Source organism: Vidua macroura, chromosome 25 (assembly GCF_024509145.1).
Source record: "Vidua macroura isolate BioBank_ID:100142 chromosome 25, ASM2450914v1, whole genome shotgun sequence".
Taxonomy (NCBI): Eukaryota; Metazoa; Chordata; class Aves; order Passeriformes; family Viduidae; genus Vidua; species Vidua macroura.
The window spans coordinates 533,342-545,849 of NC_071595.1; the positions used below are offsets into that span (position 1 = coordinate 533,342).

The 12,508-nt window shown below is 54.9% G+C and overlaps 2 protein-coding genes across 7 annotated transcripts; both read left to right on the top strand.

The window, feature by feature from the left end:
* Positions 1-103: 103 nt before the first annotated feature.
* On the top strand, positions 104-9,163 carry OSCP1 (organic solute carrier partner 1). 2 transcript variants are annotated; one of them, XM_053999011.1, is made up of 11 exons: positions 104-307; positions 2,040-2,069; positions 3,639-3,793; positions 4,898-5,065; positions 5,423-5,503; positions 6,062-6,165; positions 6,640-6,768; positions 7,312-7,381; positions 7,844-7,983; positions 8,525-8,588; positions 8,870-9,163. In XM_053999011.1, exons 1-11 carry the CDS (start codon positions 196-198, stop codon positions 8,984-8,986), a joined length of 1,170 nt encoding a protein of 389 aa, XP_053854986.1. In that variant the 5' UTR covers positions 104-195; the 3' UTR covers positions 8,987-9,163. The 2 variants fall into 2 exon arrangements, with proteins under 2 accessions (XP_053854986.1, XP_053854987.1); XM_053999012.1 differs by lacking the exon at positions 2,040-2,069 and having other exon boundaries at positions 106-307; positions 8,870-9,159.
* Positions 9,164-9,196: 33 nt separating this feature from the next.
* Positions 9,197-11,348, top strand: LSM10 (LSM10, U7 small nuclear RNA associated). 5 transcript variants are annotated; one of them, XM_053999014.1, is made up of 3 exons: positions 9,740-9,939; positions 9,986-10,271; positions 10,388-11,348. In XM_053999014.1, exons 2-3 carry the CDS (start codon positions 10,070-10,072, stop codon positions 11,152-11,154), a joined length of 969 nt encoding a protein of 322 aa, XP_053854989.1. In that variant the 5' UTR covers positions 9,740-9,939; positions 9,986-10,069; the 3' UTR covers positions 11,155-11,348. The 5 variants fall into 5 exon arrangements, with proteins under 5 accessions (XP_053854993.1, XP_053854989.1, XP_053854988.1 ...); XM_053999013.1 differs by having other exon boundaries at positions 10,078-10,271; XM_053999018.1 differs by lacking the exons at positions 9,740-9,939; positions 9,986-10,271 and adding an exon at positions 9,197-9,509 and having other exon boundaries at positions 10,778-11,348.
* The last annotated feature ends 1,160 nt before the right edge of the window (positions 11,349-12,508 follow it).

The window sequence follows — 12,508 nt, forward strand, 5'->3', positions numbered from 1 at the left end:
GTGCCCGGAGCGGGGCCGTGCCCGGAGCGGGGCAGTGCCGGGAGCGGGGCCGTGCCCGGAGCGGGGAGCGGGGAGCGGGGCCGTGCCCGGAGCGGGGCAGTGCCGGGAGCGGGGCCGTGCCCGGAGCGGGGCCGTGCCCGGAGCGGGGCCGTGCCCGGAGCGGGGCCGAGCCCGGAGCGGGGCCGTGCCGGGGCCATGTCGGCGCGGACGCTGCCGCTGTTGTTCCTGAACCTGGGCGGGGAGATGCTCTACATCCTGGACCAGCGGCTGCGCGCCCAGAGCATCCCCGGAGAGAAGGCGCGCAAAGGTGAGCGGCGCGCGGGCCCCGCCGCTGCCGGTGCCGCGGTGCCGGCGGAGCGCCGGGAGCCGCTGCCGGTGTCCCCGGGCAGGGCTCTGCCCCCGCTCCCGCCTCCCCGAGAGCCGCTCCGCCCGGCGGTGCCGGTTCCAGGGATGCCACAGAATCACAGAATTAACTAGGCTGGAAAAGACCTTTAATATCACCTAGCCCAACCCATGACCTAACACCCCCTCATCAGCTAAACCACGGCACTGAGTGCCACCTCCAGCCCAGGGATGGTGACTCCCCCCCTCCCTGGGCAGGCCATTCCATTTCCCAATCACTTTTTCAGTGAAGAATTTTTTTCTGCCGTCTAACCTAAACTTCCCTTGGCGCAGCTTAAGGCTGTGTCCTCTCCTGTCAGCTGCTGACCGGGACACGCAGGGACACGCTGCGCTGTCACCAGAGGATGCTGCGACCTCGCGGCCTCGGTGCCGCTCCGGGGCAGGAGTTTCCCTGCCCCGATTTCAGTAATGACCGCAGCAATTACCACGGAAATCAGCCCTCAGTGTTTTGTGCTCTCCACCGGGCAGCGCAGCCCGTTGGGTTGATCGGCTCGGTGAAGTTCCTGTGGTGAGAGCAGCCCGAGGGGGTTGCTGAGGTTGGTTTGGGAGGGTCTCACACAGAAGGAGAAGGTGGGGTCCGTGTCGGTGTTTCTGTGCCCAATTCGGGGGTTAAAGCTTCAGAAATGCACTTTTGGACTCAAAATAACTCAGGGTTTGGTTGTGTCAGCCCAGCTCCTGGACTGTTTGGGGCAGGGCAGGTTGCTTTGCAATGGGAAGGAGTTTCTGGGAATAAATTTATAAATCTCATGCAAACACAGCACGTGCAATTGTGTGAAATTCAAATACCAGTACAGCTCCTGAAACCCTGGCTTTTATACAATCTCATTTGGCCAAAATCCTTATACAAACAGAGCCTCGTGTCTTCACGTGGGGCATGAAACTCCAGCTCACAGCCAAGCACCTCTGCATTTACCACGTCAGTTGAAAGCTTTGCTTTACAAGTCCTTGCACCTCTCTGTCAGGGGATGGGGAATGTGCCTCGGGAAGCTCTGTGATGTTTTAATAAAAAATCAACTTGGTATGAGCTTGGTATTGTTATCCCTTCTGCCTGTCCTTTATGAAGTGCTAAGCAACGAAGGGTTCACTGTGTAACTGTTGCATTGTTTGTGAGGGGGAAATTTGTAATTATTCCTGTGTGTCCTGATGAGGGAATGATCTGACAGAAGTTTACTGCTGTTCAATCAGGGACAAGTTTAGGACTTTAGCTAAATTAAATCTTGGTGGAGTATCTCAGCAGGAGAATTGGCCTGTTTTAGTTTGTCCACACATGGATTTTTTTTTTTTCGTCCAAAAAAATTGTGTGTTAATTTCACTGAGGTGTGGTTCATCCACACTGAGGTGTTTGTTGGTGCTTAAAGCTGTTCACTCAAATGTTGGTACCTCTAAGTGCAAAATGCAGCTGAAAACTACCCAAGCTCATGCAAAGGGTAAAATTTGATGTGCACTGAAGCAGCAGGGTTTTATCCAAGGGGAGGGTGATGTTCTCCTTCAGTGCTGAATGCTGACGAGACCAGACAACATCCATTAGTTAGCTTTTTTTTTTTTTTAAGTTTATTTCTTTCTATTTTCTTTTCTTCTCCTTGCAACTCTTGTTCTTACATCTTGAACTGCTGTTTTGTTTTATATGCTTCGTGTAGATGAATGGACAGATGTGGACAGGAAACGAGGTACAGTAACTGCTGGCTGCATGCACCAGTCCAACCCCACGTGCACACCTGGGGCTCATCGTGCCTGAACACCTGAGGCTGTTCCTGCAGCCCTCAGGCAGTGTCACAGGTGAACAGTAATGCTCACCTGGTCCTTAAATGCCCTTTTGCCTGTAAATCAGTGAAAAAAACAGACCCTATCTTAAAATCATATGGCCTCAAAAATCAGCTGCTAATTTAACCAAGAATATAAATGGATCCAAACTTTTTATCTTCGTGGTCTTGCCTGCAAAAATGGTATTTGTGTTTCTTCACCACTGTTTTCATGCAAGCATGTAATTGTGTGAGCATTGTGCAGGCCGTTTTTCTGCTTAAATGCAGGAATATTGGGTATATTCCATTTTTCTAAGGTTTTGTCTCATGCATTGCTCAGGGTTTGGACAGGTGAACTCCAGGGATGATCAAAGGCATTCCCATCCCAGCTGCTTTACCCACCTGTGCAGGTGGTCACACCTGGCAGAGTCATCCCAAAGGAGCAGGTGCCCACAGCTCAGCCAAGCTCATCCTGACCAGAGGGATCCTGAGGGTGGGATTGAGCCCTCTGGAATCTGCCCTGGAACAGGAGCCTGCAGCAAGGGCTGTGCTGAGGAATGAGGAAATGAATCTCAGGTTTTTGCTCGGTGAGCATGAGCAGAACTTACAGAACTTCTGAGCAGCCCTTTTTCAAGAGGGGTCAAGGTTATGATTCGTGTTTTGTAAAAGAAGCATCATTTTAGTAGGTTTTACTGTTTATTGAGGCAGTGCTGGATGCAGAGGTGCTGTTCCCCCTCTCCTGTTGTGCTCTGTCCCTGCTCTGCACAGGTAACCCCGGTGTGACCCTGGGATGGACCAGGAACTGTTCTGGATGTCCTGGTTTGGAAAGACAGGTGTCTGCTAAGGAAGGCGGGAGCCTCCCCTGAAATGGAAAAAAAAAAAAAAAAAAGTAGACCCCCTCGCTCTGAATTGTTATAAATTTAAGGGGAGCTCTCAGGCAAAAATATGGGAGCAGGAATAACAGTTCTTTATTAGGGAAGAAAATAAAGAGATAAAATAAACAATGCAGTGAACCAAAACAACACTGACAGAGTCAGAATGTCAGAACACCCTGTTAGGGTGTTGGCAGCAGTGCAATTGGAATTGTGGCTGCAGTCCTGGAGTGGCAGCTGTGGTTCTGTGGGAGCAGGGATCCTGTAGGAAAGGGTGCAGTCTTCCTGCAGTGGAACAGGCAGCTGTTCCTCTGGGAAATCCAGCGCAGGAAAAGCCGTGCTGGTGTCCCAAAAACCCAGATTGTATCCAGGTAGGAATGCTTGGCTCCTCCCTCTGGGCGGAGCATCTCACAATGGGATGTTACCGTCCTTATCAGTCACCAGTGACATTCAATAGCCCATTAACAGCAGATCTCTCCCCTGAGAGAGGACTGGCTGTGGAAGAGATAAGGAAAAACTGCCCACTGAACAGAAGAGAACTGCCATGCAGAGGGTAATGGAATACATCTTACCCTGCAATCTGGGACACTGGAGCAAACCACGGAGCCTAACTTTGTCTTTGCAGTTATGAACGACATCATCAGCACCATGTTCAACAACAAATTCATGGAGGAGCTGTTCAAACCCCAGGACCTGTACTCCAAGAAAGCCCTGCGCACCGTGTACGACCGGCTGGCTCACGCCTCCATCATGAGACTCAACCAGGCCAGCATGGACAAGGTAAGAGCCCTGCTGCCCAGCCTGCCTCTGCTGCACTCCCCAGCTGCCCTGCACCAGTTTTTGTTGCAATAATTTACCCGTGGCTTTACCATTTTGGAGTATTTTGGAACAGCTTTCCATGTGAAAATGGTTCTCGGCCAAGGAAATCCGTGGTGGTATCAGTGCTTCAGAACTATTTCTGCTTGAACAGCTGAATGTTTGATTTGAACAAGTTCACTGAGCATTCCTTAAGTTTATCAGGTGTTTGCATATGTATTAAAAAGATACACATGTATGGGTGTGGATAAATGTCTGTATTTCTGTACTGACACCCACTGTCTTGCAGCTGCAGCAAACAGTGTGTCCACAGCCAATTTAGGAAAAAATGGTAGGAATGGGATTGGCAGAGAGCCCTCCACCCTGGTGTCAGGGCTGCTGAAATTCATAGAATCAGAGGTTGGAAAAGCTCTCCAAGAGCATCGAGGCCAAGCTGTGCCCAATCCACACCTTGTCAGCCAGCCCTGAGCACTGAGTGCCACCTCCAGGAATTCCTTGGACACCTCCAGGGATGGGGACTTCACCACCTCCCTGGGCAGCCCCTTCCAATGTTTAATCAACATTTCCATGCAGAAATTCCTGCTGATGTCCAACCTGACTCTCCCCTGACACATCCTAAGGCTGTTCCCACTCCTCCTGTCCCTGTTCCATGTGAGCAGATCCCAACCCACCCCGGTTGTCCTCTCCTGTCAGGGAGTTGTGCAGAGCCAGAAGGTCCCCCCTGAGCCTCCTTTTCTTCAGGCTGAGCCTCCTCAGCTGCTTCAGGTGCTCCAGCCCCTTCCCCAGCTCTGATCCCTTCTCTGGACACACTCCAGCCCCTCATGTCCCTCTTGCACTGAGGGGCTGAGAACTGGACCCAGCACTCGAGGTGTGACCTCACTGAGCACTGGTGGCATTGGAGACCCAGCTGGAAGGCTGGGGGTGGCACTGCAGAGGTCTTGTTTTTTAGGAAAGGAAGCTCAAATGGTTCCTTGTGCCACAGGCAGGCGCTGGCCTGACTGAATCCCTCTCTCCATGCCCGGGAGGTTTCCTCTGTGACAGGACCAAAGTTCCTGTGTTCCTTTGCAGCTCTACGACCTCATGACTATGGCCTTCAAATACCAAGTGCTGCTGTGCCCTCGGCCCAGGGACATTCTGCTGGTCACGTTCAACCACCTGGATGCCATCAAGGATTTCATCTCCGACTCCCCTGGCATTCTGAACCAGGTGGATGAGACCTTCCGGCGGCTGATTGAAGTAAGAACCCTCACAAAAAGGGTGGGACGCGCTGTGGTTTGATTTGATGGGTTTTTTACCTCTTAAGAGATTAATTACTACACTGGAGAGGGCTGTGAGTCAAGTGGTACTTTTCTACTGGCCCACTTTAAATCAATGTATTGCTTATTCAGCCTGATTTAAGTCTCCGCTGATTTCAGCAGAAATTTAATCAGACTTTTAGTGGCAGACAATAATTATTGATAATAACCAGGAGTCCCCTTAGAGCATCTCTGCTCCGCCTGGATCAGAATATTCAGCTGTACTTGCGTGTTCCCCTTTCCCTGGGTGGGACATGGCACACCTGTAAACCCTTGCATGATGATTTTCTTTTTCCAGACCTACAACTGTCTCTCTGATGGTGAATTCCAGCTCATCAGGCAAACACTTCTCATTTTCTTCCAGGACATGCACATCAGGGTAAGAGCCCAGTCCAACTAGGCAGGGAGAATGACAGGGAGTTTGGGGCTGGCATATAAAGGGATCTCCTTATAAACACTGCAGGTTTGGGTTTGCTGCTTGTGCTTTTCAATCATCTTGATGTGCTTGTAATTGCACTGAGATCTCACAAATCGAGCACATATACTGCAATAATGCTGAATAATTCTACAATATTATGAAAAAGGAATCTCTACTAGTGTGATTTGCTGATTGATAAATCCGTTTTTCCTTTTAGAAGAAACTTGATAGGGAACCTGAGCGTGAAGTCTTGATGTTCTCTAAACAAACTGGTGACACTCACATGCATGAACAGTAGTTTTTAATATCATATTTTTTATGTTAGGTCAGTGTGCCCATCCTCTGGGCCACAATCCCACATCCCTGGCTTTGTAAACACATCCCTACGCACATCAAGAGCTCTGGGAAACCTTCCCCAGCCTAGGCAGAGCTGCTCAAGCTCAGATTTCAGGGAATTTGGATGGGAAGGTCCCTGGAGGATTTCCCCGAGGGTGTGACGTTTGTGATGTCCTTTTGCAGGTCTCCATCTTCCTGAAGGACAAAGTGCAGAACTCCAACGGTCGCTTCGTGCTGCCCATCTCAGGACCTGTCCCGTGGGGCACAGAGGTGCCAGGGCTCATCAGGTGAGCTGGTGCCAGGGTGGGGCTGCCCAGGGAGGAGCATCTCATGCCAGAGGGCTCAGGAATCCTGCTCAAACTGCCATTCCTGTTGCATGGATAGCTGAACCGCCAGTAAATTCTATTTAAGGGGCCTTTTTAAAAATTATTTTTTATTATTATTACTATTTAATACTATTTAAAGGGCAGGATTTGGGACTAAGTCACCCAGCAATGAAATGCTGAGCTGCTTTTGGGAGTTTTCTATCCCAATAAATTAGCTATTATATCCCATAACAGAGGCATTTAGCAATGTACATAATTATTATTATTATACAGAATATTATTATCATAGATAAATAAAAATGTTATTATATAGAATTATTATTAATATTATTATACAGAATAGAGTTTTATTCCCCTCGTGCAGAAAGCAGAGGAATTAGGTACTAAAATCAGGACTGAAACTACTAAATGTTTCAATAATGCCTCGTTTTTAAGGATATTCAATCACAAAGGAGTGGAAGTTAAAAGGGCTGAGTTCACCACTGCTGGGAATTACGTTACTCCACAAAGGGAAGGATCTTTTGAGCTTTATGGAGACAGAGTCCTCAAACTTGGAACAAATATGTAAGTAATTTTTGTTCTGTGCAGAAACCTGAACCAAATGCTGATGGATTGTTCAGAAGCTCATCTTCAGCCTGGTGTGGTTTTGGCCTCTTTTGCTATTAATTATCAGATTGACTTTGTTACAAGGTGCTGTCCTGCACCAGGACATGTGTGGACAGTGCATAAAGAGCTGCAAACAAACAGCAAAACTTTGATTTATGTCCACAGTGGAGCTGAGGAAAGAGTGTTCTCACCTGGTGCTGCATCTCATGCGAAATGTGATTTAATGTCACATTTAATGTCACAGTCAAGAAATCCTCTCTGTTCTCCATGTTTGCCTTAATGTACATTTTCCATCCAGAGAGATCTGTGTTCCTTCTCACAGCTTTGTCCCTCACACACCTTGCTGCCTCAGTATTGCACCACACTGAGCTGCAACTCCCCATTGCAATTGTTCAGTCTTCAGGAAAATATCCTAAATTTCTGCATCCTGCACTGCTCCCTCTGGTTGCTGTACCTGGTCCCAGAACAAGCTGTTCTTCCCCAGGTGTGTTTTCCCTCCAGGTACAGCGTGACCCGGCCAGTGGAGACACACATGTCAGGATCATCCAAAAACCTGGCATCCCAGGCAAAGGTCAGTGTTGTCCTCTTCCTGCCACTGCTTAAACTGGCCAAATTCTTAGTCTACAGATATGGGATAAGGTCAGGGAAGCTTTTCTGTTGTTCTCAGAGCCTCATCCAATCCTCCCCAGTCCTTTGAAGCCAGGGCACATTTTCCCAAAGAATCCACACGCTCCTGCAAGGACGTGCTTGCTTCCATTTTAATCTCCTCAGAAAGCAGAAAGTTGGCTTTGCAGATTTCTCATCTGTCCAGTTTAGCTGGAAAAGTACCTTGTGCTGAGTCTATAAATTCAAGCAACCATTTCCAGTGTCGTGCTGGTGATTGCTGTGGTTATCTGCACCACCTGTCCCAGGAATAACAGGGAAATAAATGTGTTTATATCCCTCTGAAGCACATGTATGGAATATCACAGCTCCTTGCAGCTCCAATTTCTCAGCTTCCAATGCCCAAGGAGCCCATTGCTGTTTCCTGCAGGAGCACACAGCCCCCAACCCTCTTGCTAAAGAAGAGCTGAACTTTCTGGCCCGGCTGCTGGGAGGTTTGGACATCCAGAAACCCGCTGGTGGCGACTCGGGATTTCGGCTGAACTTGTTCACAACCGACGAGGAGGAAGAGTACGCTGGAGTCTTCTTGGTTTGGGTTTGGGTTTGGGTTTGGGGTGCCCTGCAGACCAAAGCTGGCCCTCGAGGGTCAGAGCAGCACGTTGTTGTCCTGCTCCAGGATGTTTCCCTGTGATGCAGCTTTTCTCCCAGTGCCACTGGACAGAAACATCCCCTCAGCTGTTTTAGCAGGATGTTTCTATCTGCAGAAATATTCCTGCTCTTCTACACTTAACAAAAATATCTAGGACAGGGAGAAGCCTCCAAACTCGGGTGAATACGTTAATTTGCCAAGTAGGAGCAGAGGCATTGCCAAACTTCATGGAATTCCAGAATGGTTTGGGTTGGAAGGGAACTTAAGGGTCCTCTAATTCTGCTCTGCCATGGGAAGGGACACCTTCCAGTAGACCAGGCTGCTTCAAGCCCCATCCAGTCTGGCCCTGTGAGCATCCTCTGAGCATCATTTGTGCCTACAGGAGCCTCATGAAGTCTGATTTTTATCATTTCCTTATACATCTTTATGGGATTAACCACTTTTTTCATGTTTTTAATCAAGACACGCTGCACAGACCAGACCAGAGGAGTTGTCCTACAAGGTTATCAACATTGAAGCCACACAGGTACGTAACACGTTTCACATCACTGGTTCTCACCATCCCTGCCTTGCTAAGGACCGTGTTTCACCCAGAGTAGGGGCTTAAAAATACATTTTTTTCCCATTTCACTTAAGCTCCTAACTAAGTAATTGCCAATTTTCTGCCAAGACAGTGGAATTGGTGAATATTTACTACGAAAACTCGAATCCTGACAAACACTGAGCGAGTTTTTAGCCTATTTGGGTGTAGAAGTCGCGGTGCAGCCCAGGCCGGCGGCGGGGCTGAGCGCGGTGTCTGTCCCGCAGGAGCCGGGGCGGCGGGCGGAGCTGGCCCGCATCCTGGGCGAGCTGGACGCGGCGGAGCCGCGCCCGGGCAGCGCCGCGAAGGGCGAGGACCTGCTGGCACTGATGGACGGGCTCTGAGCGGGACGCGGGGACACCGGGACACGCGGACACCGGGACAAGCGGACACCGGGACACGGGGACACCGGGACACACGGACAGCACGACACGCGGACACTGGGACACGGAGACACCGGGACATGGAGACACCGGGACACGGGAACATTGGGACAAGCGGACACCGAGACATGGAGACACCGGGACACGCGGACAGCACGACACGCGGACACCAGGACACGCGGACACCAGGACACGCGGACACCGGGGCACGGGGACAGCACGACACACGGACACCGGGACACACGGGGACACACGGATACCGGGACACACGGACACGGGGACACGCGGACACGGGGACACGCGGACACGGGAACACACGGACACCGGGACACACGGGGACACACGGACACCGGGACACACGGACACGGGCACACCGCGCGGAGTCGCCCCGCCCCTTCCAGCCGGCGGGGCGGGGCGAGGGGCGTGGCCGCGCGTGCGCGGGGGGCGGGGCGGCGCGGGCGAGCGCGCGGGAAGGCGGCGGCGCGTGAGTGCGCGGGGGAGGGCCCGGTGCGCGGGGGGGGAACGGGAGGGGACCGGGAGGGGACCCGGGAGGGGACAGCGCGGGGGGACCGGCAGTGCGGAGGGGGCGAGGGCAGGGAGAGGGCGGGGGGACGCGGAACGCCCCAGCGTGAGTGGAGCGGGGGGCGAGGAGGATGGGGGAGACCGGGGAGAGGGGCGGCGAGCAATGGCGGGAGAGCAGGTGAGCCTGCAGGTGAGCGTGCAGGTGAGCGCGAAAGGGGCCGTGTGCGTGCCGGGGAGCACACAGCGTGTGTGCGGGGTGTGCGCGTGCCGGGGAGCGTTTGAGGGTTTTACAGTGTGCAGGTGTGCGTGCAGGGGATGGTCCGTGGGCAGGTGTGTGTGGAGGGCTTGGTCCGTCTGCAGGTGTGTGTGCAGGGGCTGATCCATGTACAGGTGTGTGTGCAGGGCTTGGTCCGTGGGCAGGATTTGGTCCATGGGCAGGTGTGTGTGTGCAGGTGTGTGTGGAGGGCTTGGTCCGTGTACAGGTGTGTGTGCAGGGGCTGGCCTGTGGGCAGGATTTGGTCCATGTACAGGTGTGTGTGTTCAGGTGTGTGTTCAGGGGCTGGCCCGTGGGCAGGATTTGGTCCATGTACAGGTGTGTGTGTGCAGGTGTGTGAGCAGGGGCTGGTCCATGGGCAGGATTTGGTCCACGTGCAGGTGTGTGTGTGTGTGCAGGGGCTGGTCTGTGGGCAGGATTTGGTCCATGTACAGGTGTGTGTGTGCAGGTGTGTGAGCAGGGGCTGGTCCATGGGCAGGATTTGGTCCACGTGCAGGTGTGTGTGTGTGTGCAGGGGCTGGTCTGTGGGCAGGATTTGGGCCACGTGCCCGTGTGTGTGTGTTCAGGTGTGTGTGCAGGGGCTGGCCCGTGGGCAGGATTTGGTCCATGTACAGGTGTGTGTGTGTGCAGGTGTGTGTGCAGGGGCTGGTCTGTGGGCAGGATTTGGTCCATGTACAGGTGTGTGTATGCAGGTGTGTGTGCAGGGGCTGGTCCGTGTGCAGGTGTGTGTGCAGGGGCTGGCCCGTGGGCAGGATTTGGTCCATGTACAGGTGTGTGTATGCAGGTGTGTGTGCAGGGGCTGGTCCGTGTGCAGGTGTGTGTGCAGGGGCTGGCCCGTGGGCAGGATTTGGGCCACGTGCCCGTGTGCGTGCAGGCCCATGGGAAGGGGCTGCTGGGTGTGAGGCACAGCAGGTGGGTGTCCCCAGCCCCTGTCCCCGGCCCCTGTCCCGCCGCAGCCGCCATGGAGGTGAGCCACTCCCTGAAGGAGCGCACCATCGCCGAGAACAGCCTGGTGATCCTGCTGCAGGGCCTGCGCGGCCGCGTCACCACCGTGGAGCTGCGCGACGAGAGCGCGGCCGCGGGGCGCGTCACCAGCGTGGACGCCTTCATGAACGTGCGCCTGGCCGAGGTGACCTTCACGGACAGGCGGGGCGCCGTGTCCCGGCTGGACGAGCTCTTCGTGACCGGCAGGAACGTCCGCTACGTGCACATCCCCGACGAGGTGGACATCCGGGCCACCATCGAGGAGCAGCTGCGGGCCATCCACAGGGTGCGGTTCTTCGGGGGCCGCGACAAGGGCCGCAGGGAGTTCCCTCGTGCCAAGCACAAGTGAGAGGACGTGGCGCTGCCCACGGCAGCCGGCACGGACCCGGGATGGGCCTGCGATGGAGGTGCCCCTTTGATGGACTGCCAGCTCCCTCCGTCCCACGCCGCATCCCCCCACCTGCATTCTCCCCTGAGGGTCTTGCTGTTCCCCCCAGCTGCAGAGGAGCGGGACTGTTTTTTGTAGTGAATAACACCACTTAAAGGCTCTGTGGTCTCTCTGCTCGTTTCCTGCTCCGTTGGCAGCTGCTCGTGTCCCTCCTCCAATGGCCGAAGGACCAGAGCTGCCATGCCACCGCCCCTGGCTCGGGCTTTCCTTGCCTCCTGAGCAAAGGACCTGCTGTCACCAGCATGGCTGCCCTGGGAGCTGGAGCCACGGGGGCCGGTTCTGGTCTGTGCTCGGAGGAGAGCGAGATGAAGGGGAGCATGCAGGGGAAGGGGCAGCACCGTGTGCCTCAAAAACCAGGACGCAGGATGCTGGCACTGCCGGCTCCTCTGCTTCCCGCCCCTCCATCACCAAACCCCGCGGTGCTACCAAAGTCTGCAGCCCACCACAGCCTGTTCCCACAGGGGCCCCGCGGGGCACGGAGCCGTGTGGCTCTGCGAGCAGAGCCTGGCCGTGCCCGTGCCCCGGGGTGCGTGTTTGCACGGCCCTGCGGCCGGGCAGCAGCGCCGGGCAGCGCGGGGGGCCCGGCCCGGGGGCTTCCAACCCCGCCGGTGCCAGCCCGGGGCTCGGAGAGCGGGGCTTCTGTGCTCCCAGTCCGGGGGTCCCAGTCCGGGGATCCAAACCCGGGGTGTCCCAGTTTGGGGGTCCCAGTTCGGGTGTCCCAGTTTGGGGGTCCCAGTTCGGGGGTCCCAGTTCGGGTGTCCCAGTCCGGGGGTCCCAGTCCGGGGGTCCCAGTCCGGGGTGTCCCAGTTTGGGTGTCCCAGTCCGGGGGTCCCAGTTCGGGTGTCCCAGTCGGGGGTCCCAGTCCGGGTGTCCCAGTCCGGGGGTCCCAGTTTGGGGGTCCCAGTCCGGGTGTCCCAGTCGGGGGTCCCAGTTTGGGGGTCCCAGTCCGGGTGTCCCAGTTCGGAGGTCCCAGTCGGGGGTCCCAGTCCGGGGGTCCCAGTCCGGGGGCCCCAGTTTGGGGGTCCCAGTTTAGGGGTCCCAGTCCGGGGGTCCCAGTCCGGGGGCCCCAGTTTGGGGGTCCCAGTCCGGGTGTCCCAGTCGGGGGTCCCGTCCGGGGGTCCCAGTTCGGGGGTCCCAATTCGGGGGTCCCAGTCCGGGGGTCCCGGTTCCGCCGGGCGGGGCTCTGTGGGCGGGGCCCACGTGCTCTGTAGGCGGGGCCATCTGGACACGCCCCGCCCCTTGGCCAATCACGGCG